The following is a 27,382-nucleotide window of genomic DNA, read 5'->3' on the forward strand; positions in this document are numbered from 1 at the left end:
GGGCGGTGGTGGCGCACGCCTTTAATCCCAGCACTTGGGAGGCAGAGGCAGGCGGATTTCTGAGTTCGAGACCAGCCTGGTCTACCGAGTGAGTTCCAGGACAGCCAAGGCTACACAGAGAAACCCTGTCTCGAAAAACCAAAAAAAAAAAAAAAAAAAAAAAAAGAATTATGTAAGATAAAAGGCCATATCATACACAGTAGGACATTCAAAGAAAAATTTTGTGTCAAAACAAAGTAAATTTCCTGGTTTTTCTTCAATTAAAAAAAAAAAAAAAAAAAAACAAACCACTGTGGACCAAACCACTGTGGACACAAGAGCCCTACCGCACACACACCTTATCCTTGTTTTTATTATGCAGCCCTGCCTGGGCTGGAAGTAACTACAAGACAGGCTGCCCTCAACACACAAGGCCATCACCTCTTCCTCCACTGTATCTGACCATACTTACTCTGTAAGGACAGGAACTGCCTTTTCTGTTTCAAAAGAAACCAGAACTAACGTTGCTTTTCCTTGGTTTTTGGTTTAGGGTTTGGTTTGATTTTTCTGAGATGGTCTCCTACAGCTAAGGCTGACCTCAAACTCACTCTGGAACGGAGGAGTCCTTCAATTCCTCACCTCCACCTCCACAAGTGGCTGGAACTACAGTCACACATCACCACACTTGTGTACAAGTCTAACATTCTAACAAATGTCATAGAAAATTATAGGATTCTGTTTTTTCCTATAAAAAGTTACAAAAGCAGAAAAGATACACTAAGTAACAAAACTGTAAAACAACTATCTATAGCTTGGGTTTAAAATAAAACTCTATTCATACAAATATATCTTCCAGATGACATTCTAAAGAGTATTCACCTTTGAACAGGTTGTTGTTTTACCACTCCCTTGCAGTCCAACAAACATGATCACATTCTGCTTTCCCTTAGTTGGTGTCCACGCTTTAACTCCAGGGTCTACAAGCTACACAAGAAAGAAAAATATCAGACTAACGTGTGGCGTTCAAAAATCCCTCTCCCTGTGACTCTGATTGATAAGTATCAGGCTGAGGATGTTTTCATTTTACTGAAGCCACCATAATCCCAACATTCTTAGGCAACTTTAACAGTTCCTTTTGTGCAGAGTGAAATTTAAGAGTTTTCGGGCTGGTGAGATAGCTCAGCGGTTAAGAGCACTGACTGCTCTTCCAGAGGTCCTGAGTTCAATTCCCAGCAACCACATGGTGGCTCACAGCCATCTATAATGAAATCTGATGCCCTCTTCTGGTGTGTCTGAGGACAGCTACAGTGGACTTATATACATAAAATAAATACATAAATCTTTAAAAAAAAAAAAAGAAAGGTGATTACCAGACTTGCCAACCTAAGTTCAATCCCCTGAAGCCACATGGTAGAGAGAAACAGCCAACTCCCTCAAACTGTTAAGCACAGTACGTACTTGCCAGCCACCCCCCAACACATGCAAAATAACAAATGTAATTTTTTAAATTTCTCATAATATATAAAGTTGACACTACCTAAAATATTTTATTATTTAGCCTATTTACATTTGTTACTCAAACATTATCATTTCAGCGGCAAGCTATATAATGAGATATTTTATATTTCTTTTCTCATATAATAAGTCTTCAAATCCAGTGAGTATATACTTTTTCCAAATTTGTCTTTCTTCTTATATTAAAATAAGAAAAAAATTAAAAGCTGTTTTTGGCTATGGAGATAGAATCCAGAGCTTCATATAGCAAGGCAGGCATTCTACCATTTTTTACTTAAATTAGGGTGTTTAATTTTCTACTGAAATAATCTTACAATTTAGCCTAAATACATTACAAGTGCTCAATAACCACGTGTCTAGAGGCTTCTATACTGGTATGAATATTCATTTGACAAATGTTTGTATGAAACAAAATGATAAGTGGCACACGAAGACACCTTCTAATTCAAATATTAAATTTTCTAATACCAAAAGATCCATAAAATAATTTCCTGAAGAAAGCAAAGGAGAAAAATATAATTTACAATGGGTTAGTGGGCAAGAGTGGCATAAGAACAGCTCCCCAACACAAGGCTATTCTCTTAACACCTAAGCTGGCCGTGAACTAGTCAGAGACGTGACTTCCCACAAGGATTAAGGAACTTGAGTACAGCACACACAGAACTTTATATTTCCATTTCATCTACAGAACCTTAAAAAGTTATACACATAGTCAACTGTCACAATTTAATATAACTGATAACATCTGTTTGTTTGATCATGGATTTAAGTGAAAGCTGGCATTTTAAGTGTTTGCTGGTAAAGTCCCTAGTCACTAATATTATAATGTAGTGTCTTTTTGTTTATTTTTTTTCATACAGTGCCTTGTTATGTAGCTTGGCTGCCTTTGTGTTCCTGTTTCAGAGTACAGGATGAAAAGAAGATAGGTTTAAAATTATTCTTAAAATATTTAAGATATGTAAAAATAGGACATCTGAACATATATTTTATGTCACGAGGTATAAAGAATGAAGGTGAACATAGAAAAGTAATAGGATTGAGGGTACGTGCCACCACAGTCAGCTGGTATTCACGACTCACGCTAGCAGGCTGTCACGCTGTGTAAAGACCAGCACAGTAAAAAGGTAAAGAGGACAAGGCAGAGATACAGTTCAGTGACAGAGCATATGCTGTTATGGGTGAGGTCTAGGTTCAATCCCCAGCAGGACACACCAGAGTAAATAATGCTTTAATATTACTACGAAAACAGTTTTAACTTTGCTTTGTACTTATCATTGCTCTAGACTGTTAGCTTCTCTGAGATAAGGACCAGTACTCGGCTGTCCACAGTACCTGCCATACTGCCTGGGATACAGTAGTTACTCAGCAAATGCTTCCCACTGAAGTTCCAAAGTGATGATAATTCTTTTTTTTTTTTTTTTTTTTTGGTTTTTCGAGACAGGGTTTCTCTGTGTAGTCCTGGCTGTCCTGGAACTTACTCTGTAGACCAGGCTGGCCTCGAACTCAGAAATCTGCCTGTCTCTGCCTCCCAAGTGCTGGGATTAAAGGCATGAGTCACCACCACCCGGCGTGATGATAATTCTTACAAAAGACCTAAATTTAGTTTCCAGCATCTACATCAGGTAGCTACCAACTACTTGTAACTCCAGATCCAGGGAAATCCAAAGTCTATGACATCTACAGGCACCAGAAATCACATGCACATATTCACAGATACACAAAAATATTTTTCAATTTTTAGGGTTTTTTTGTTATTCGTTTTTTATATTATTCATTTCATGTGTTTTGCCTACATGTATGTATGTACCATGTGGTACCTGTGGTGATCAGAAGAGGGCATCAGATCCTCTGGAACTGGAGTTACAGATGGCTGTGAATCGCCATGTGGATGCTGGGAATTGAACCCGGGTCCTCTACAAGAACAACAAGTGCTCTTAACTGCATAGCCATCTCCCCAGGCCTACACACAAATATTGTTTTTTTAAACAGCCCACTTTCAGAGTTACTAGCCCTTCCATTTATTTCCTAACTTGTGTGTGTGTGTGTGTGTGTGTGTGTGTGTGTGTGTGTTATCTGTCTATGCTCATGTCCCATGACACACATGTGAAAGTCAGGGAACTGTTACAGGAGTCAGTTCTCTCCTTCAGTTCAGGTGATGAGTTTTAGCACCAGACACCTTTACCAGAGAAGCATCTTGACAGCTCAAATTTATATTTCAATATAGACAAATTGTTCATAAAATACATTAGAAGGGACTCAAAAGCACTGGGCTGATGGACGCATAATCTTGATACACTTTTACCTTTACAAGTTCTTTAAATACAGCATGCTGAATCATTTTTCTTTTGTTCAGACCAGATGCCATCTCTTCAAGATCAATTGCAGACCTTTACAATGGTGACAATTGGGATAAAAATGAAAGTCAGTTAAGATAATCTCAAAGTACTTCCATCCCACAGAATGTAAGAGTATTCAATTATTCATATTAATTAGCATTCAAATAATTGTCATAGATTTATAAGATTATACCACAAAGAATTATACTATAAAAGACTAGATGCAAGGCTTTGAGTAGTTTTTAAAGGCTTACAGTTCACTGCATAAATATCAGTTTCTCTGGCTATAACTATATCAAATATTAATTTTATTTTTCTTCAGCTTGCAAATTTTATACCCAGAGAATCACACTGACTTTCTAGCTCTGTTTAAATGCTAGTAGTTCCTTATCTTCTCCCAGACTATCCCTAAGAGAAGGAATGATAGACTGGGTTCCAGACATTATTAGAGGTGCCTGCATGGTTCCCAGTGCCCTGTCCATATGCCTCTCAAGGACGGACTACTGTAACAAAGACCACACAGGACTCCTTCAAACATGGAGAGAGAAACCAAAATGCAGAACAAGAGAGAAGAGAACTCTTCAATCGCGAAGAAGGCTGACTCATGTAATCTTACCACAACTTCAGGAAGAAAATGAATTGCTGAAAATCTTTTACATTAAAATTGTATCACATTTAACTATAATAAATAACTAACCCCACCCAAATGAACAAGTAAGAAAATCTACAATGAAATGAAGCCACGAAGCTGTCCTTAGTTTGTTCACGGAACCATAATTATAGAAATACATAGTCCGTCTTTCTTTCTTTCTCTCTCCCTTTTCTCCATTTAAATCTTTTAGTCGAGGCTAACCTGAAACTCACTGTATAACAAAGGCTGGTCTTGAACTCATGATACACCTCTTGCATCAGCCTCCCAGGCATAAGCCACCAGACCTTGTTTCACAGGGAGTTTTCTGACACATGAATTCAAAACTTTCCAGTGCTGCCTAGAAGTATCTTAATAGTAAAGCAAACTTTCCTATCCATCTCTATCCCAGTAAACCAAACTTAGTTTGTCTTGTTTTTACACAATTAATTCAACTTACTTAACATTTTCTCTTAGTTGCTTCACTAGTTTAATATTAACATCGGCTTCCAATAATGCTGTACATACTTCTTTCAGCATAGCATTTAATACCTGAAAATAAATAAAATTGAAATATGCTCAGTGTTTCTCTAACAACATAAAAACAAAGGTTTCATGTACAACAGCAGCTCGACAACAATACAGCAGTGCCTCGCTATTGGAGGCGAGAAAGGAGTTTTTTCAATTACCCTTGGAAAGAAAATATTATTAAATCCCAGTCATTCTGTCAAAATAAGGTATGGCATTTAGTTTTATACAGGTATTAATAACCAAGTATTAATTATTCCTACAGTACACACCACCACAGTAGGCTAAAATACTAATCTTTTATATAAAGAATGCTAAATGAAAGGTACAGGAAAAAAACAGATCAGCACATGTCTAACAAAGGAGAAAGAAGGACCGTGAAGTTCTAGATATATGTTGAGACAGAGCAGCATATTTTCAGATTCAAGTATTCAAAAGCTACACTGTTTTTTGTTGTTGTTGTTTTTTGTTTTTTTTTTTTAAACTAAAGGTAGGTTTGGGGGATTTTTTAAAAGCTCTAACGAGTGCGGTAAAATAATTGAAGGGGAGATGGGTCAGTGGGTAAGAGCACTTGCTGCTCCTCCAGAGGACCTGGGTTTGATTCCTAGAACTTGGACAACTTACAGTCCTCTGTAACTCAACTCCAATGACCCAACCTCTTCTGGCTTCCATGGGCACTAGCATTGTTGCAAACATAACCTCACACAGACACAGACACAGACACAGACACAGACACAGACACAGACACAGACACAGACAGACAGACAGACAGACAGACAGACACACACACACACACACACACACACAAATAAAAAAAATTTAAAAAGGTGAAATATCACAGTGGATTTTTCAATGCAAAACACTCCTTACTGATATTGTGTATTTACAATACTAAATCTACATCAAATTAAATCACAAGTCTAAAGAGATGTACTTAGTCCAGTTCTCTAATCCTAGTAACAATGCACTAGCACAGGTATCTCACACTCTATTTTCATACCTCTTCATTGATAATGGTGGCATTGCTCAATGAGCGTAATGCTGATGTTATTTTTCTTCCAAGATCTGCTAGAACCATCTTGAAGGTTTTAAGACGTACTTATGAGAACTCTAGGAAGGAAAAGAAAATATAAGTGAAAACCATTTCTCGTTAACTCCTAAGTGAAGAAAAAGAATATTTAAATTCAAATTAAAGTATTCCAATATTTGAACACTATAATTTCAGCTTCTAGCGCATCAACCTGCAACTTTAATACATTCCTGTCCGAAAGATAAATTTGGTTATGACGCCTTCCATTTACATACCTAATTAGAGAATCTTAACATAAATCATCAGATTTAAATGTCCAATAGTATCTGTTGAGAAAATGAAACTATGGTCTTCAGTTAATTTTGTTCTCTCTTCCACACATGCTCATGGGTATGCGTAACTGAAAGGTGCACCGTGTCCACTTGTGAAGACAAAGAGAAAGAGACCTCAACTCCACAGACGTGGGCTTAGCTCCTACATTATAGAACTCCATGCTAGTCTCAATCTGACTCTCAAGTAGAAAAGAAAAAGGCAAGGAAAACTCACCTTAATTCATAAATCATTTAACTTTTGTAGCACAGAATAAATCAACTGCTGAGTCATTAACTACATGACAGTCGCCCACTAAACCTCTCCACATAAATAACATCACATCTAAGGCTGGGCATGGCAGCACACACCTGTAATCCCAGCACTTGGGATTCACTATGAGTTGGAGGCCAGTCTGATTTACATTGAGAGCTCCAGGCTATCAAGGCTACATAATGAGACCATGTCTTAAAACAAACGAAAAATAAATCATATTACTTCATTTTATTCTTCTAACCACTAAGGAAACCATTATTCTTCCCATTCTAAAGTGATTTACTGATTTCTCAACTCCAAACTACAGTAACTTTAAAACTCCTTTCCCTTGAGCCAGGCATGGTGGGACACTTTCTGAAGTCTTAGCACTTGACAGCAGAGAGCAGGAGGAACAGGAGTACAGACTTGGAGACCAGCCTGAATTACATGAGACAGTCTAAAATGAAAACAAATCAAAAGGTGCAGCTTTATAAAAGTATACAGATATACTGCTATATATTAGAATGGCAGAACTCAACAGAAAGTAAATGAATATGATTGCCCATCCTCAACATGCTTTAATTACTAGCTGGTAAGACAAGGTACATAAAAGAACAACAGAATAAACACCAAAAAAGAATTCCTCTTGCCTAACTCCGAGAGAGAGAGAAAGAGAGAGAGAGAGAGAGAGAGAGAGAGAGAGAGAGAGAGAGAAAGAAAATCAGCTCCTGTGTCTTCAGTCTGTCCCGTTAGACTACAACTACAGCGTCAGCCCTCCCACTTGCCAATAACTCCTGCCTATCCATCTTCAGGCTCGCTGGCCTCTATAACTGTCTAAGCCAATTCCTACACACACAGATACACAGACACACAACTAAATAATAATAGTAATAAAATAAATTGGTTTGTTTCTTTGGAGAACCTTGCCAATGACTAGTGAAGTATTAGGGGTCACAGTCAACTCTTGGTTTCTATAAAAGTCACAGAATGAAAAACAAAATTAGGCTAAGCTAAACAGGATAGGCTTTATCAAACTTTGGTTCTGAAATAACAGGTACTTTTTATTTTTAGCTCAGTAAGTAAGAGCACTGACTTCCAGATGACCCAGGTTTAATTCCCAGCACCAACAAAGCAGCTCACAAGTGCCTGTAACTCCAGTTCTAGGGAATCTGGTACCCTCTTCTTGTAACCTCTGGCACCAGGCATGTATGTGGTACACAGGCAAACATGTAGGCAAAAAAAAAAAAAAAAAAAAATCCCATAAACATAAAAAATGAAATCTAAAAATTAATTTAAAAGGAAAACTGAGAAAATAGCTAAGATATTTGCCACAGGGAGACTTAAGAGACTGAGCTTAGGGGAGTTGAAGGTTGTAGGAAGGGAAAGTACACTTTGGGGTCTAATAGAAAAAAGGTTTCTCAGGCTGAGTAATTAGTTAAACATTACATTCCAACACAAGCAAAATTTAATAATGTAGAAGTTAAAAATTATTATTTTCAGGTGTGCTGATACACACCTTTAATCCCAACACTTGGGAGACAGAGGAAGATCTCCATGCATTATTTCTAGGCCAGTCTGTAGTACATTCTGGGCCACTCAGGTCTACATAGTGAAACACTGTCTACGTTTTAAGAATAATTAATTAATTGAAAAAAATTAAAGCTGGATATGGTGGCACAAACCTTTAATCCAGCACACCAGCACACAGGAGACAGAGGTAAATAGAGCTCTGTGAGTCGGAGGTTAGCCAAGGCGACATAGTGAGACCCTGTCTCCAAAAAATATTGAAAATGAAATTAAATTAAAAATTTTAAATTATTGCTGACATGATGAAAATGAGAAAAGGTTGTTTACCTTAAGCAAAGGTAAGGTTTTATTTTAAATAGTTACATGATTGCTTAACCTCAAAGAGCAACTACTTCATTGAAAAGATTCAAGATTTATTTTCTTATCCCATATCCAATATGCTAAATCAATGAAGTAATTACTTTCATGGAAGAAGAGGGATGTTTCTATTCATCTTTTATCACTGTTACAGGAGTTATACAGTCCTATCTATGACAACACAATGATCTTAAGATGACATCATAAACAGGTCATCCTTCATTTTAAGTTATACCAGTTAATTCTTAAAAGTGAATGTTAGAGGGCTGGAGAGACGGCTCACTGATTAAGAACACTTGTTCTTCCAGAGGACCTGGGTTGAATTCCCAGCACTCACATGGCGGTTCACAACCATCCATAATTCCAATTCCAAGGGATCCATACCATCTTTCAACTTCTGCAAGGACCAGGCACACAAATGGAGCACATACATACATGCAAGCAGAACACTTTTGTAATGGCTCTAGTTGGGCATGGTGGTGCATACCCTCAATCCCAGTGCTTGGAAGCAAGATAGCTGGATAACTGATAGTTCAAGGCTAGCCTGATCTACAGGCCAATTCTATGAAAGGCAGGGCTCCATTAAGAAAAGAAAAAGATCTAATTCCCCACACTGTGACTTTTTTTTTGTTTCTTTTAGAGACAGTCTCTCTACAGAGATCTGGCTATGATTTAAGGAATATACCAACCAGTTGTGGCTCTTTTTAAACTAAAAAACAAATATGGCATTTTTTCAACATGTCTTTCCTTGTATACGTATTTTTCTTTTCTAAAAAAAATGTTAGCTATTTATTTATTAGAAGGTAGGTGTCCTGTATGGCTGACCTTGAATTCATTAAACCTCCAAGCATGACCTCAAACTCTCATCTGCCTCCCAAGAACAAAGAGTACATGGCGCTAGAAACTCAACTCGGGGTTCCCACATAGCCTACTTACTCAAGCTACTAACTGAGCAGCATGCCCAGCTTATGTAAGTACTTTTAGCAGCACACTTTAAAAATATTTTTCTTTATACAAATCTAGACTTCAGAAGAATCATGAATTTCAGGCCAGCCTAGGTATTAGCAAATTTCAAGCCAATTGCATGTAGAAACCACTGTTTCTGAAAAATAATAAAATTTAAAAAGAAAAGAAGCAGCAGCACAGCTAAGCCTCTGAACCTGTGAGCCAGCCCCAATTAAATGTTGTCCTTTATAAGAGTTGCCGTGGTCATGATGTCTCTTCACAGCAATAGAAACCCTAAGATACCACCACTGGTTGGCATATTATTTTTTTTTACGCCAAGAAGAAAATTATTTTCTAACATGCTTCTTTGTGAAAGACAGAGCTTGTGCTGTTAGTACATAAACTAGTAGTTCAGCGAGATGTTATCTGTGCTCATTCATCTAGTCATTGAATACCTACTATATGCTTCATGAACTGGGTCAGCACAAACATTTTCATTCCAATTCAATAAATTAACACAAGTACAGACAAAGCTCTCTTGTTCATGTCATACCACCATAAATTCCTCATTTTGGTTTCTTTGAGACAGACTCTTACTATATAGACAAGGATGGCCTGGAACTTGGAACAATCCTCATGCCTCTATCTCTTGAGTACAGGTGTGTGCCTCCTAACTAGTTTTTCAAAGTCTCAAATCTTAACATTAAACCTAACACTGCAAGCAGGCATGGTGGTGCATGCATGTAGAGAAAAGAGGTGCCTCAAATGCCACTGCTCAGGAGCTAGCCACTTGCTTATTGGTCTCTCACTGACCTGGCACTTGCCGAGTAGGATAAGCTGGCTGTAAGTCCCATAGCTCTGCCTGTTTTTATATCTGTGGTGCTGATGAGATTACATGTATTTGCAACCAAAGACTGGCTATTTTAGTTGGGTTCCTGGAATCAAATTCACTGAGCCATCTCCCTGGCTCCCTTAGGCAACTTCAATAAATCAAAATATTCTGGTGGGACATAAAGATTAATATAAAATCTCCATCATTCTTGATTCTTGGCTATAATTTTACCAAAAGATTTAAAATCTGAAAAAAGGGTTTGGACTTAGTACTTTACCAACTGACTTATCTCTCCAGCCCCCACTTCACAGTCTAACGGAAGAAAAGGTAGAGAAAACTTCTATTAGGCTAGACATGGAAATGCATACCTAACTGAGGCAGAACAAGTTATTTTAAAAGAAAAGGAACCGTTAGAACCTCTCCCATCCTCGGGAGTTTCCCTCACTTTTTCTTAATAAATCCATGTTTGCTCTGGAAATAAACACAATCTTAAACAACTATGTGAGGTGCCTGGGGAAATGGTTCAATGTCTAAGAGCACCTATAAAAAACCAACAAAACTAAAATACACTTAGGTCTCTATATAGATAAATACATATGTAGTTTAAATGAATTTTTAAAAATCAGAGCCAACAATATTCCCTCCAAAAACCAATGACCATCTAACAAAACCTCCAACACCGACCATGAAAAGCCCTCTTTTGAGTGTTTGTCAGGGCTGTTGAGTAGGCTACTGTTATTGCCCTCGGCTGGCCTTCCCCACCAACAGAGGTGGAAGGCAGGTCCCTATTAATGAAGACACCATGTATTTTAGACATGGAGCCCAAAGGCCTCTCTTTGAGCTGGAACTGATCAGAAAGCCTCCTCCCTGAGGACTAGCCCCCTTGGTACTAGAAGGTACCATGAAAGGAAGCTTCAGAAGGAGGGAAGCAACCAATAGTCCTACCAGCTATGACATCTATAAACCACAACAAGTGGCATGGAACAATGACCCTAGAGGTGCAACAGTGGCTCAAACACCCTGCAGTCACCAACAACTCTTCAGGTGGCCTCAACTTTACCCAAGGAACTCCAGGCAACTAAGAGCTGGAGAAATGGTCTTCCTCATGAAGCACACCAACTGATTATCTGATAGCAAATGGTCAGCTGTGAAAACCTACATACTAGTAACATATAGACTAAACAAGGAATACTTATGTATTTAAGAATATATGCATAAACATATATGTATGTAACAACAATTAATGAAAAAGAGGCCATGAATCAAAAGCGAGTTAGGCATATAAAGGATGGCTTGTTGGGAGGAAAGGAAAGGAGAAAAATGATGTAATTATATTAAAATCTCAAAAAATAAATAAACAGAAAAAGATTTTACAAAAAAAAAAAAAAAGATCCTGTTTCAAGGGGGATAGAAGAAGACATCCAACTTTTTCCTCTGGCACATACACATGAACAAATATACACACCTCACTCCCTCCCCAACACCATCCCCAATAAGCAATAAGAATAGTAACTTAAAAAAGCAAGAAGGTGGGGTACAGTAGTGCACAGCTTAGCACACAGAAGGAATAGACTCCTGGAGCACTGTGACCCGGGGCTAGCATGCTCTATGTAGCAAGTCCCATGCTGGCCAGCCTGGAAAGAAGGGAGGAAAGAGAGAGGGAGGGAGGGAAGAAAAGAAGGGAAGGAGAAAGGTACAGAAAAGAGGAAAGGAAAAAAAAACCTACAAGGAATCTTTTAACTCTTTGGCACCCAGCAGTGGTGGCACATGCCTTTAATCCCAGCACTTGGAAGGCAGAGGCAGGGGGATCTATTCCAGTTACAGGCCAGCCTGGTTTACAGAGCAAGTCCTAGGACAGTCAAGGCCATGCAGAGAAATCCTGTCTCAAAAAAAAGAAAATGAAAACAAAACGATACAAGATTCTCTTTGGCTGTTGGGTTAGTCATAAAAAGAATCTTTATATGAAATCTTGCCAAGAGGGAAAATGAAAACAAAAAAAATTCCTTGGAAAGAGTTGCTTTTGAAAATGACAAGAGCACCGAGGGGCAGATGCAAAAGTGTGAGGAGGCACAAGCCCAAGCTGTGCTACACTGGTTACATTTAAAGCCTGTCAGCTCAAAAGTAACTCTTGATTAGAGAACAAAAGAAGTCATGATAGACCCTGGTATAGAGCCAGGCCTAGTAATTACTGCACTCAGCAGTATCCCTTAAATCAAAGGAATGAAAATCTGTCCTCAACTTTTAAAATATCTCAGGCAGAGAACAATCATAGGTACTTTTTACTTGGAAAGTTGAGTCAGGATTACTTCAAACTATGGCTTCAAGGTAAGCTAAGCCAACATAGTTAGACCTTGTCTCAAAAAGGAAAACAAAAATTCTATAGCTATCTCTATACCCAAATATATAGACTATAATAAAAACCTCTTTAGAAACAACAGCAAATGCACCAAATGGAGAAAAACCCAAGAGTTAGAAGTCTACAAAAGTTTACAAGAAGTTTTACAGAGACAGGTTGCAAAGAGAGAACCAGCTAGGTATAGATGAAGACAGGATGAACCAGAGCATGAGAAGGAGCCAGAGATTAGAACGGATTGCCAGAGTTAGTTTGAGGCAACGTACAGCATTTCAGGAGAGGCAGAAAGAGAAAGCCAGGTTCAATCAGTTCAATGTGGAGAGGAGGTTTGAGCCAGAACAGCTGAGTTGACCAGCCAGCCAGGGATCAGAAAGAATTAGGAAGAGGTGAACTTATTCAGCAGTTAAGTCTCCAAGGCTTCCAGGACTAGGTGTAGGTTAGCAAACAGTGGCAGTAAGCATCCTCAATGACAATCACTTCGGTCAAATAAAAGTTACTTTTATAAATGTGCAGATAAGTGTTCCTTTTATTACACTACTTTGTTGCGTATTTTAGAGATGGGGTATTGATAATGATGCCCAGGCTCACCTCCAATTCCTGTGCTCAAGTAATTTCCCTATCCAGACTACAAAGTAGCCAACTAAGCACATGTGGCTTAGTCTTTTTAAAAACTGAACATACACATAACACTCAACAAATAAGGGTCAAAACTCAAAATCACGCTTATATATGCTTCCACGTGCACGCCACATACCCTAGTGGGAAACGGGAGCTGGAAGCAGTACATTTACTTCAGAAAGTGCCCAACTCTCAAAATGAAGGCCAGAGAAAAGTGCATGTAAATAAATTGTTGGCATATGAAATGGTGTATGGAAGCAACACGTGGGTGAGAATTCTCAAGAGAGTCTACGGCAGAGCCTGTGCTCTACCAACTCGGGGCAAAGGGAAGAGCAACTCAACCAACACTAAAAGGATCCCAAGGGGCTGTAAGTTTTACTGGTCATCTTTGCCTCCAAAAGCACATGGGGGGAAAAAAAGCCTACTTCTAAAAGAAAGCAAAGTTACCATTCAAGTAGCAGACACAGATAGTTACAGGAGTGCTCCTTGTATAATAGACTTTCTTTATTAAATCAGAAAAATACTAAATCTGTCAATACCAAAAAGTTGAGGTAAAAAGGTTTGATGGACGTGTCTCCCTCCTCGGCTGCACCATTACAGCTATGTCACAGGAACTATGCTACCTTACTTAACCCTCGTCTATCCTCCTAAGCCTATTAGGACATTGAGGCTAGCCTTCAAAAGCAAATGACTCAGACAAATCTCTTAAGGGGCACATTAACTGTCATCACTGCTCCATGTCTCTTTTGGCCTAACTAGAGTCAGTCTATAATATAATTTATGGACTTTTTCATTCTCTGTACTGCTAGAATTCCTATGTTAGGAATAGTGTACTTCGCCGGGCGGTGGTGGCGCACGCCTTTAATCCCAGCACTTGGGAGGCAGAGGCAGGTGGATTTCTGAGTTAGAGGCCAGCCTGGTCTACAGATCGAGTTCCAGGACAGCCAGGGCTACACAGAGAAACCCTGTCTCGAAAAAAAACAAAAAACAAAACAAACAAACAAAAAAAGGAATAGTGTACTTCATTACTTTATCTCTCCTGCTTAAAAAGAAAAAACAAAGAACACCTCATAAACATTTTGTTCAAATGCATATCTAACAACTAAGTGAAGACTGGTAACAGAAGAGCTGATTTAAAAAGTTTTTTAAAAAGTACATGGTCAGTAGCGTCGACTGATAAAAGTCCTCAGCACATCTTATCATTGTCGTTGAACTAAAAGTTCTTATTCATTCTACTACATAAAGGACAATATGCTAACCAAACACGCTAATAAACAGTAAAAGATAGAAAAATAAAACCTGGTATATGTCAAAAGGCTTTGGGCAAGTAGCTTTATCTAAATTCTTGTTCAGGAATGCTTTCCATAAGCCAAGCCTACAAATGCTTACTTTTTATTTGGCTCCGGTAAATCTGAAGACAAATTAAAAGGGTTTCAGCGCATCGTTTGGTAAAACTTGAGAAAGAGGACAAGACAAACGTGTCAGTGCACCTCAGCGATCACAGCCCGTGGCGACTGGGGAAGACTCCCGCAGAAGCGTCGCTCTAACTGGGGGTCTGGCTGTGCTCCCCCACCCCACCTTCTCAGCAGTGCTGAGAACCCACACTCACCGCAAAAGGCACCACTAAAGCTGTGGCCCCACAGGGCCGGCGAGTCCTTGGCGAGGCTCCACGCCGCAGAAGGAAACCCAGGAACACTGGAAGCAGAAGGACAGGGGCGACCCCGCAGCCCAACTTCCCAGCTACAGAAAGTAGGGGCCCAGCGCCCAACACAGTGGAGCCAACTCCCACCAGCTGGAATACCGACGACTGCCACCGAACCTTCCGCCCAATGAGGAGACGTCATCACTCAGCGTAGTTCAGCTCTTCGTGAAAATACACTTCCGCTTCCGGGGCACAAAGCCCGGTTTCTACGGTTCCCTTCTGCTAAGGGTTGAAGGGGTGTCTCTTTGCTTGAGCTGACCTTTGACCTTAGTGTTCTACCTGTATGTCACTGCGGCGGCAAGCTAGCAACGAAACAGGCCCTCTCCGGGTGCAATCTCAAGGAAAGGCAGGACTTAAGGAAAAGTGACTAGGAGAGAGAGAGAGCAAGAGAGTGCAGGACACAGCGAGGGGGCGAGGCTTAGGGCTTCTGCAGCCGCGAGAGGCGGGATCCTGAAGGGCGGAGCTTAGCGTTTCGGCTTTGGTAACTGGAGGGTCCGCGGGAGGGCGGAGTCGCGGCGAGCGCGTGTCTGGCTGCGCGTGCTCAGTGAGAACCTGCTCTTGGCTGTCTTCGCCATGGACTTTTGGTCCGCTAGGCGAGCTGTGCTTCAGCTGCTCAGAACTACGGCTCCCGCAGATGTCCCGGCACTGCTCCACTGGATGAGGACTACCCGTAAGCAGTCGTGGCTAGAGTCCGGCAGTTGGCGGTTGGCTGTTGGATTTAGTCTTTGGGTACCAGGGAGGGGCGGAGCTAGGCACCGGGTCGCTAGGCAGCACTTGATCGCTGCATTCCCCACACTTAGACATCGGAATGCATTTTAGGATTGGATGCCCGAGAACCAACTTTAGGTGATTTGTGATTCCGGTACTGACTTTGGGCAAGCTTTGTTCAGTTACTCGTACAGGCGGACACTACTTGGAAAAGCTCTGTGCAAGATAGGCTTTTTAGGCTGTGGAGTTATCCTCAAGGCAAAGAAAGTCACATATATCTAGTACATTTATTTTATACATGGTAAAACAGACCGTTTAATAATCTTTCAGGGGATGGGGAAGAAAAAAACTTATTTTAAACTGTTAATAGTAAATATGAAAAGTCACAAATTAGAATCGAGGAAATGAGGTGATTCTATCTAGTTAGTGGATAAAACTTTTCTTCTCTAGCAAAGTAAAGTCTAGTGAAAGCACTGTTTTATTTATATACTTGATCCTTTTATATTTATATACTATACCAATGTATGCTATACTGAAAAACATTAATCCCCAAGGTTACTTTCATTCAAATCCTTAAAGTAATCTTATTTGATATGACCTCCAATGTATTTTTAATTTTAGAGGCAAGGTCTCATGTAGTCCTGCTAGACCTCAGACTTTACAGAGGCTGACTTAGAACTCTGGTCCTCCTCCATCTGTCTCACCTGTACTGATGCTGGAGATCACACCCAGGCCTGGGCCCTGCCTACTAAGCTGCACCCTCAACTCCAACTTCCAATTTTAGATCTTCAATCTTTGACCTGTTAGGAAAAATATTCTTGGTGTCGTTAGAGAATTGTTAAACGTTTTGAGAGATTATATTAAGTGAGGCACCAAACTAAAGTTGGCTTGAGGCATCTGATAGCAAAGTGTATCTTGGAAATGTAGGAACCAGAGACACCATTCCATGGTTATACACACATACAGGACTGAGGGTAGAACCCAGAACTTCATGCATGCTATGCAAACAGTCTACCAATACAATTACTTCTGGACCCATCTTCCAGCAAAAATGCCATGATTTCATTTTTCTTTATGGTTAAATAAAATTCCGTTGCATATATGTGCCACATTTTCTTTATCTGTTCATCTGTTGATAGACATCTATCTTGACTCAGTTTCTTAGGTATTATGTGTTTTAGTTAGGAAATGTGGCATGTTTTGGTACATTGTATTCCAATACATTTGCACGGTTTTCTAAAGTTAGTTTTCTTTGTTCTTTCACTATACAGTTTAGGTCCAACATCTCTTTATTTTTATTTGGAGCTATTAAAAATTATAGGTTTAAAATATGTGATATTCTATTATTATCATTATTATTGTTGCTACTATTCTTTTATGTCTTTAGCACCACATATGTGCCTGATGTCTGGGGAGACCAGAAGAGGGCTACAGGTGGTTATAAGCCACAATGTGGGTACTAGGAATTGGTCCTGGGTCTTCTGGAAGAGCAGCCAGCACTCTGAACCACTGAGCCATCTCTTCAGCCCAGTTGGAGGGTTTTGTTTTTAGATTTATTTGCTTTATGTTTTTTAGTGTTTTGCTTACATTTATGTATGTACCATGTCTATGCCTAGTGCCTGCAAAGGTCAGGAGAGGGCTGGATCCCTGGAACTGGAGTGGCAGATGGTGTGAGCCACCATGTGGGTAGTGGGGATGAGTCTCCAGCCTCTTCCAGTGCCCTGCCACTGAGCCTTCTCTCCAGCACATAAATTGTGCTTTTAATTTTCTGTTTCTACGTAGAAAGATAAGGTTGGCTGTGCTTTCTTATTTTGTAGCCTGTGACCTTGTTGAAATGACTAGCTTTAGGAATTTTCCTGTGGACACCTTAGAACTTTCTACCTGGATAATCATGTCACGGATAAGCGTGATTTCTTATTTTAATGTTTTTATTTTTTTGAAAATTTCTTTCACTATATTTCGATCATGGATTTCCCCTTCCGCCAACTCCTCCCAGATCCTTCAACCCCTCTTCACATTCTTTGTTTCTCTTAGAAAAATCAAAACTCAAACCCATACAAAAAGTAGTAGAGTGCGTCATGAGTTTGTGTGTCATCCTCTGTGCTGTTTTCTTTTCCCAACCTCTGCTCTTTTCCTTTTTCCCAAACTGCATGAAAGCGTCCTTTCTTCCTGTGTCTGCTAGCTAGTACCTTTACTACACTGTGTGAAAATACTAAGAATGGGCGTCCTCTCCTTGTCCCCAGTCTTCTGTCATCAAGTAGAATGGTGGTTGTAGAGGTTTCTCTGAAGGAACCTGGCTGCTACTTTCTTATCTGTTTACTCCGTTCTTTCTACAAGAGCCGAAGACACTTCGGATCCTCTTGTGTTGCTAAGCTGCCTTTCACTGATGAGAGCAGGCAAAACCAGCCTGTCGTTTATTTTTGCTCCTGGACAGAAGGTCAGGCAACGCCCATGCATTGAGGGCCTGAGACCGGCTCCCTGAGCCGCTGAGCCCACTGCCCTGTGTGCAGTGGGGTGGAGCTCTCCAGTGGTCTCTGCTATTCTGTTTTCTCTGTCTCTGGCCACAAACAAGCTTTTCTTCAGTCTGTGCTTTTGTTGTTTTCTGTGTGTGCTTAATAGCAGTTCTGGTTTGCAGACTTCTAGTACCCTGTATAGTCTATATTAAAGATTTTTTTTTTTTTTTTTTGGTTTTTTTTTTTTTTTTTTTTTTTGGTTTTTTTTGGTTTTTCGAGACAGGGTTTCTCTGTTAGCCTTGGCTGTCCTGGAACTCACTCTGTAGACCAGGCTGGCCTCGAACTCAGAAATCCACCTGCCTCTGCCTCCCAAGTGCTGGGATTAAAGGTGTGCGCCACCACTGCCCGGCTTATATTAAAGATTTTAAGACAGTTACCAGAGTGTACTTCCTCATATTCTGTGGTCACTAAACATTTCACTTTCCAGTTTTCTGAGTTCTTTTGTGATGCCGGTTGGGTTGTTTATAGGGCATTTAGTTGTATTTAGAAGAGAGCAAGGGAAAGTCTTCATCTTCTCTGGGACCAGAAGTCTCTCTGATGATAGGGCTGCATACTAAGTATCAGACAAGCTAGCACTTACTTGTGCACTGTACGCATTAAAGGTAGAGACCTGGATGAACAAGAGGGGGAATATAGGTCATACAGTCAAAAGAGCTGTGTGCTTAGAAGAACATGGGAAACAACTGAGGTGTGTCTAGAGCAGAACCATTAGGGAATAATGAGAGTGGAAAACGAGAAGTTGACCTCACACCTCTCAGAATGAGTGTTCATCAAAACCGTCAAAAATGTCATGGTGGCAAAATGTGAAGGAAAAGCTATTGTTGTATATTGTTGATAGAACATTTTGGAAAGTGGTATGGGGGAGCCCTCAAAACACTAAAAATAGAGTTAGCATAGTTTTGTGTGTGTGTGTGTGTGTGTATGCAAATATATATATCCCTATGCAAATGAATTAAAATTGGTGTACCAGTGTACCAAACCTGTGTGGACCCCTGCTTATTACAGCATTAGTCACAGTGTCTACAACATGCAAACAGTGGCCATCAATCAATGAATAGTTTTAAGACATTTTATATATATACAATAGAACTCAGCCTTTGCTGGTTGTTTGCTAGTTGCTTGCTTGCTTGCTTGCTTGCTTGCTTTAGTAGTGGCATTGACCTAGTGTCTCCCACATGCTGAGATTATGCCTTAGCCTTTAAAAAGAAGAAAATTCTTATTATTCGAAAATAGAGAGTATTGTGTTATGTGAAATAAACCAGGCACAGAAGATAGATACTGGATTATCTCACTGTAGTAGATACATTTCTCATCTCTATGGCTCAGATAACCTCACAAGAGGTAGCTTAAAGGAGACAAGACGTAATAATGGAAACTAGTTACTCACATTTCCACAATCAACCAGGAAGCCAAGACCGTGGGCTGAACCAGGGGGCTTTACCCCTCTAGTCCTTCCCTACGGTCATCTCTCTCTTCCAGCTAGGTCCTTTGTCCACAGATTTCCACAGCATCCCCAGAGAGCACTACTAACCGAAGCTCAGGTGCTCAAACACATCCACAGGCTCGTACTCTCGTGGCAAGGAGGAAATTGCCAGACTTGGAGAAATGTGCTGTGGTCACTACTTGTCGCAGAGGGAACGGAGTGAAGAGGGGAGATAATGATTGTTGGATACAAAATTGGGGAGGAGCAGGGGTTTCAAGACAGGGTTTCCCTGTGTAGCCTTGGCTGGAACATGTTCTGTGGTCCAGGCTGGCCTTGAACTCACAGAGATTGCCTGCCTCTACCTGCTGAGTGCTAGATTTAGGCGTGGGCCACCATCACCCAGCAAAAAGCAGATTTTTAAGTAGACTGATTTGGTTCTTCTGTGAACTATACATGTATCCCAGAAAAATGTAAAATGATTATTTGTTGATTTAAAATTAAATTTTAAAAAATTAAGACAGTTAAGACTCCGGTGTCAAGAGCTTTAAAAGTATACAGTGAAGTCTAATACATTAAGCTTTAAAAGTATACAGTGAAGTCTAATACATTAAGCTTTAAAAGTATACAGTGAAGTCTAATACATTAAGCTTTAAAAGTATACAGTGAAGTCTAATACATTAAGCTTTAAAAGTATACAGTGAAGTCTAATACATTAAGAAATAGGAAACCATTCAAAACTTGTAGGGAAGGTGAGTGAAAGTGAGATTAAAGCAGGAGGTGGGTTTATAACCATCACGGGGGGTGGGGGGGACGTTACACTACAGAACTTGTGAGACGTTAACGGGTGCCACGTGAGGTCCTTAAAGTGACAAGAAGAGAACAATGCTAGGGCCCATACGACAGAGGACAAGCAGGGTTCTTAAATTCTTACAGTTAACGTGTGTGTGTGTGTGTGTGTGTGTGTGTGTGTGTGTGTGTACACACGCGCATGTGGAGGTAGCTTTGTCAGAACTTCTCTCCACCCACCTTTGCTTGGGTGCTGGTAACCAAACTTGCACAGGCTTGTGCCTGACACTAGTGCCTTTCCCGCTGGACCGTCAGTTTCACCAGCCCCTAGAGTGGGGTTTGCTCCTTAGGCTATCAGCCCTGGGTGTTTATTTCCCGTATATTTAATTAAATGTAAGCAGAACTTCTAAAGGATTGGTGTTGCCCCGTGGAGAAATTCTTCCTTCTCTCTTCCCTCCTACTTCTGTATCATTTGAGAAAATCTTAACTGTCCTTAGGCGGTCATTAACACTTCTTTAATCTTTTTCCAAAAGGTTAAAGTTTTCAAAGAACTGTTACTACACCTCCTGAAATAGCTGTCATACAGGTTAAAAGATGTTCGGTCTAACTAGTAATTGAATACATGCGAATTAAAACAACCAAGTGTGTTTTTATGATTACATCCAATGCTGAGGCAGTTTGATGAAATATATATTCTTTTGTTGTCTTGAGCTAGGATCTTACTGTTTATTCCAAACTGTTCTAGAATGCATGACCACCCTGCCTTAGCCTCCCACCAGTAGGAAGGGAGATGGACAGAAGAATGTGAGGATAAAGGCAGGACTACATGCCACCACACCTGAGACCGCCCATTCTTACTCATGTCTATCAGAGCAATGTAGTATAGTCATTCAGAAAATTGGAAAGTACATTGCAGAACCCTTCAACATGTTTTAGTACCTGAGTAAGGAGACAATCAGAGCTGAAGGAGTCCTTGCATGCCTTTCTACCACAAAAGTACACACACACACACACACACACACACACACACAGATGTACAAGTAAGTTAAATGTAATTTAACATCTTTTTAAGATGGACACCATGGTGCAGTTCCTTAAATCCTAGCACTCAGAAGGCAGAGGTAGACAGATCTCTGTGAGTTCAAGGTCAGCCTGTTCTATATCATAACTTTCAGACCAGCTAGAGCTATATGTTGAGACCCTTTCTCAAAGTAGTAGTAATTTTTTTTTGAAGGATAGTGTTTCAACAGCAGATTCTTTTTCCCAATAGTTTGATTATATTGCCTCAGTCCAGCCATAAACTCCTGGGTTCAGGAAATCCTCTGGAATAGCTGGAGTCACAGCCGTGTGCCACTAAGCCTAGCTTCAACAAATTTAGTTTCTTAGAGTAAATATCATCTAATATTAAAGTGAATTCAAAGGCCAGAGAAGTGACTCAGTGGTTAAAGGACCTATCGCCACACTACACCATGAGTTCTCTCCCTGAGACCCACATGCTAAGAACGCACGGACCTCCACAGGTGGTCCTCCAACATCCATGTGCACAGAGTGGCCCCTGCACATTAAGTAGATAAATATGTAATAAATATTTTAAAGTGATTTCCATTTTTATACACTTCCATAGTATATCAGTTGCCTTTCTAATATTTCTATAGCCATTATTAGGCAAAAAAGATTTGTTAGCTAATCTTAGTTCTAAGTTATGTCTCAATCACCATAGATAATAAAAATTACTTTGAGATATGTGGAGGAGGACATTATGTGCGTTTGAGTTCAGGCACTGGAGGAAGCTCAAGGCTTGGCACTGGAATGATAGCAGGTTTGGGATGTGGGAACTGAGCTTGGATCCATGTAAGAACGGTCTGTGCTCTTAACCACTGAGCCGTCTTTCAGCCTCTGGTAATGCTTTAAAAGTGTAATTTTAGAAAATGAACTTAATAAACATCACTGATCCTCAGATGTAAATGAACTTCTTGAATGATGGTTATGACTGATTACAATTCTGACAAGATTTTTATAATTATTAATATGTGTGTACGTATGAATGTGTGCGGGCATGTATGCAGAGATCAAAATACAATCTGTAGGCGTCAAACTGGGGGATCAAACCCAGGTCATTGGACTTGCCACCGGGTACCTTTACCCACTGAGCTACCTACCAGCTCCCTAAGGCCGTATTTAAATATTCCATTTATGTTCTCATCTAACTCCCCAGCCTTTTGATGTGGGATGGTTCTTTTCACTTTATAGATAAAGGCAACTGAGGCGCAGAGAGGAGTAACTCATCTAAATAATAAGTTGGTAGCACAGGATTCAGATTCAAGCAGTCTAACTAGAGATATCTAGTTATAGCATTCCAAAGAGCAGAGGGGAAGCCAGATGAGAAAAAGGTTGGTTGTTCATACGTAAGATCCCATTAGAAACAGGACAGAGCAGCCTGCAGTTACTGGAGAATCCCTTCTACCTTGGAGTGCAATCAAGTCAGAGCTCTCGGGGTTTGTTACTTTTTTTTTTTTTTTTTTAATATTTGTACCATGTGTAAGGTTCTTAGATGTGCATGACTATATTTGAAAACTTGCACAATCTAGTATCCCTAGAATGTTCATCCAGTAAATGCATAGCATTAAAAATAATGATACCTTTCAGGCTGAAAGAAAAAACTGATTGAGTGTTAGAGAAGCAGATTCTAACTTAGCCAAACTCAGAAGTCCTTCCCTGAATGTGCTCAGCCCTGAGCAGCTGAGTATCAGACATCAAGACACAGTATTCTGTATATCATGGTACATGGTACTCTGCCACTGGTAACAGAGGAGGTCATAGCGTAGCTTCCTAAGATCCTTTGATTTCAGAAGGTAAACTTATATCAAGACATTGTTTTGTTAACTTGACTGTTTGTAACTAAATTTAAAGAAATTGGGCCTTAGGATATTTTCATTTAATATGAGATTTTTTGGTTTTCTTTAAGAGTCCTGGTGTAAGTAAATTAAATTTGAGTCATACAAGTTCTCACAGACTGTTTTATCTTTAAGAGCAACTTAGCAGATTCTAGGTATTAATTAACACCTTGGGAAAATGTAATTAGATTTTAGGAATATGGTGGGGAAAGGCCATGTTGGGAGAAGACAATGCCACTTAAGACACTCTTCATGTTCCACCTAAAACAGTGAGTTTGTTAACTCTATTTTGTTTCATTATAAGTTATAGTCTGCCTCCTAGAACTAGGAAGGAGCAACTTAGAATATTAAACTAGATGTGTAAGGAAAGAAAAAGGCCTTCGCATATCAGGTCAGAGCCAAGTAGTTATTTTGGCGTTAATTCCCCTTGCAAACAAAGAATGTTCCTGTGCAGAGAGACAGGCCGACTCTGGCAAGGAAGAACACCTTCCTTATGGGCATCAGCCACAGCTTTCACACTGCTACTGGCCTTCTATATAGCATCTGAGATTCAGTTAAACTTACGACCCAGTGTCCTAAATGTGGGCTAGCTTTCCCTCCTTCATGTTGGTGCTGTAGCAGTGAACTGACTCTGTATATGAAAGAACTTTGCAAGCTATGAAACATTATCCCATTTGTAGTTATTTATAACATGAAAATGTCATTCTAAACAAACAAACAAAAAAGTATCCTGTTTAAGAAGGAAGCCTTGTGGGGTAGTGGGTTGATCTCTGTGACTTTAAGGCCAGCCTGCTCTACAGAGGGAGTTCTAGGACAGGCAGGGCTACACAAGAGAAACTTGGTCTCAAAAAACAAACAAAAAGAAGAGAGCCAGGCTTGGTGGGCTCACACCTTTGATCCCAGCACTCAGGAGAAAGAGGCAGATAGTTGTGAGTTTGAGGCCAGGTCTACATAGTTTGTTTGAAGCAAGCCAAGAGTACATAGCTATACCTTGTCTCAAAAAAAGGAGGAAACTGGAGAGATGGCTCAGTGGTTAAGAGCACTGACTGCTCTTCCAGAGGTCCTAAGTTCAGTTCTCAGCAGCCATCATGATGGTGGCTCACAACCATCTGTAATGGGATCCAGTGCCCTCTTCTGGTGTGTCTAAGAGAGTGACAGTGTGCTCACATACATAAAAGCCAGAGGCCACCAAGATGGCTTGGTGGGTAACCTGACAACCTGAGTTTGCTCCCAGGATTCCACATAAAGCAAGAAGTACCAACTCTTAAAAACTGTCCTCACTGCACACAAAATAAGTATTTCCAAAAACTGTTGTTCAAAAAAACAAACTAGGTATGGAGGTACACATTTGTAATCCCAGCAATTGAAAGGTTGGGGCAGCAGAAACAAGAGTTCAAGGCCCAGTTAAGGCAATATGAGTCCCTGACTTAATTAAAAAAAAAAAAAAAATTAAAAGGAAGCTGGATATGGTAGTGCGTGTCTTTAATCCTAGCACTCAGAAGACAGAGGCAGGTGGATCTCTGAGTTCAAGGCCAGCTTGGTCTACAGGGTAAGATCCTGTCTTTTAAAAAAAAAAAAAAAAAAAAAAAAGAAAGAAAGATAATTGTGTGCTCTTGCATAATAAGATGGCTCTAGATAATAATGACATACATTTTTTTTAAAAAGTAGAATAAAAAATTTTGAATGTTTTCACCATAAATGTATAAGAGATATTTCTGACCTGATTTAAATATTAAATAATGTAAATATGTATCAGAACATCTCATTGCTTCATATGCAGTTTTATTTATACATTAATTTGTATTGTTTTTACAAAATGATCATAGTGCTGGGGAGATTATGCAGTGGGTGGGTGAAGTGCTTGCTATGCAGGCCTGAGAACCAAAGTTTGGATCACCAACACCCAGTAAGAAGCTGGGCACTGCCTATAATTCCAGTACTGGGGAGGTGCAAAGAAAGGAGGCCTGGGACTCACTGTCAGCTGGTCTAACTGAGTTGACAAGCTCCAGATTCAGTGAGAGACCATCAGAACTTAAGGTAGAGAGTGACTGAGAAAGACACCATTGGACATCTGGCCTCCAGCGCAGGTGCGTATGCATGTGCACACGCATACATACTTGTACACATACGCACAAAAGAAAAAATCGTGGTCATACTTCAAAATAACAAAAGTTTTGGAGGATGTAGAAATGGAAGAAATGGAATGATATTCCCTTCAAGATGTCCTTGATTTGTTTCTAGAATTATTCATCTTTCTCTGCCTTCCTGTTATCATACTGGAGATAAAAAAAATAGGGCTTTTTATTCTCTAAGCATGTGTTCAGCCACTCGGCTTTGCCGTTAATCTACACAGCAATTTCTTTTTTTTTTTTTTTTTTTTTTTTTTTTTTACGGTTTCAATGTTTTGTGTAGACTGGCTTCCAGCACAGCGATCCTCCAGTCTCAGCCTTCCTGAGAACTAAGACCACAGGGATGTGAACCACAATGTCTGGCTTCATAGCTCTTTTTAACAGTAAGGAAAACTGTGTTCCTTATGTCCTGGCAAGGACCCGTAGTTATAGTCTTTTCAGAGAAAGGTAAACTCCTTTGTTTTCCAATCTACCATTTTAGTCATAGTCTCTCCCAGTCTCCATTGGGCATCCTAGAGAGAAGCTGGCCTCTAAGAGTGTTTCATTTCCAGATACGTCATATTCTGTCTTAGGTTGTTTATGAACTACTTACAGGTAATACAGTTGAATCCACAGGAAGTGGAAACTACAGAAAAACGAGTGCCATTGTGTACCCTTACCTAGATTGGCTCACTATTAATCTCTTACCATATCTTTACCATCTTTATTTCTGCCCTTCTACCAGACCAAGTGTTGGCCACAGTGTTTTCTTTTGTTTTAAGATTTATTTACTTATTTTATGTATGTAACTACACTTGTTGGTGTCTTTAGACACACAAAAAGAGGGCACTGGATCCTGTTACAGATGGTTGTGAGTCACCATGTGTTTGCTGGGAATTGAACTTTGGAAGAGCAGTCAGTGCTCTTAACTGCTGAACCATCTCTCTAACCCTGGTCACAGCCTTTTAAAATGTCCTATTTGATTCCTGAAGAGATGGCTCAGTCCCCAAGACACACATGTTATGGTCTCACAACCAAACTCCAGTTCTAAGGGATTTGATGTCTTCTGACTTCCTTAGAAACACACATGAGGCTTACACATAAATATAGGCAAAACACTCATACAGATATAATTAATAAATATTTTTTTCAAAAATAATTTTAAAGAAATATTCTGTTTTAGCCAGGCATTATAACATACACCTATAATTACAGTACTCCAGGAGCCTGAAGCAGGATTGCTTTGAGTTCAAGGCCTATCTGGATCTCAGAGTAGACCTTATGTCCACACAATTAATATACATGTATATTAATTTCTCATCCTTTGCTATAGTAAACCAGAGCAACATGATTTCAAGTGGATTATGTAGTTTTTGGCAGTGTTACTCTTGGTTATTTGGTTTACGTTTTGAGACTGGGTCTTAGATAGCCCAGAGCAGCCGCAGAGTCACCGTGTAGCCAGTAATATTAGGTATGATCTTCCTGCTTCTTGGAGTTACAGGTGCAAGACACCACATGTTCATGAATTGCTGAGAACAAATTGGGGCCCAGTACAAGTAGGCAAGCACTCTGCCACCTGGGCCACAGCATCCCCTGCCCTATTACTCTCACAGCTTGAATGCATTTCACTGGAGTCAAGATGTTCAGATTGAGGCTGTCTGTCTTCTGAGTCATCCTTGAACAATAAGAGTCACATGCTCAAAGATGAAATAGTTTATTATTTATTAGTGACTTTAATACCCTGAAAACTAAAGGAGTACTATTCATGAATTAAAAGAAAGCATTTTAAATACTACTTATTTTCTTGAATCTCTTTGCTTTTATTTGATAAGTGGTTTGGAAAAAGAAAACAATTCATTTTATTTTATTTTTAAAAGATTTACTTATTTTATGTAGGTGAGTACACTGTAGCTATCTTCAGACACACCAGAAAAGGGCATCAGATCCCATTACAGATGGTTGTGAGCCACCATGTGGTTGCTGGGAATTGAACTCAGAACCTCTGGTAGAGCAGTCGGTGTTCTTAACCTCTGAGC

General features: G+C 39.8%; 2 protein-coding genes across 2 annotated transcripts in view; one reads left to right on the plus strand and one right to left on the minus strand.

Annotated features, from left to right (window-relative positions):
* Positions 1-15,127, minus strand: part of Srp54 (signal recognition particle 54) — a 31,315-nt gene extending 16,188 nt beyond the window's left edge. Inside the window, exons 1-5 of the mRNA XM_034513951.2 lie at positions 14,822-15,127; positions 5,987-6,096; positions 4,919-5,010; positions 3,797-3,881; positions 859-963 (exon numbers count right to left, since the gene is read on the minus strand). Of these exons, the coding sequence (XP_034369842.1) occupies positions 859-963; positions 3,797-3,881; positions 4,919-5,010; positions 5,987-6,064 (360 nt within the window). The 5' untranslated portion in view covers positions 6,065-6,096; positions 14,822-15,127. The remainder of the gene's footprint in view (positions 1-858; positions 964-3,796; positions 3,882-4,918; positions 5,011-5,986; positions 6,097-14,821) is intronic.
* A 327-nt stretch (positions 15,128-15,454) lies between these two features.
* Positions 15,455-27,382, plus strand: part of LOC117716881 (uncharacterized) — a 31,095-nt gene continuing 19,167 nt past the window's right edge. The window contains exon 1 of the mRNA XM_034513956.2: positions 15,455-15,584. Coding sequence (XP_034369847.1) covers positions 15,488-15,584 — 97 coding nt within the window. The 5' untranslated portion in view covers positions 15,455-15,487. The remainder of the gene's footprint in view (positions 15,585-27,382) is intronic.

The sequence above is a fragment of the Arvicanthis niloticus genome, chromosome 11 (assembly GCF_011762505.2).
Source record: "Arvicanthis niloticus isolate mArvNil1 chromosome 11, mArvNil1.pat.X, whole genome shotgun sequence".
NCBI lineage: Eukaryota > Metazoa > Chordata > Mammalia > Rodentia > Muridae > Arvicanthis > Arvicanthis niloticus.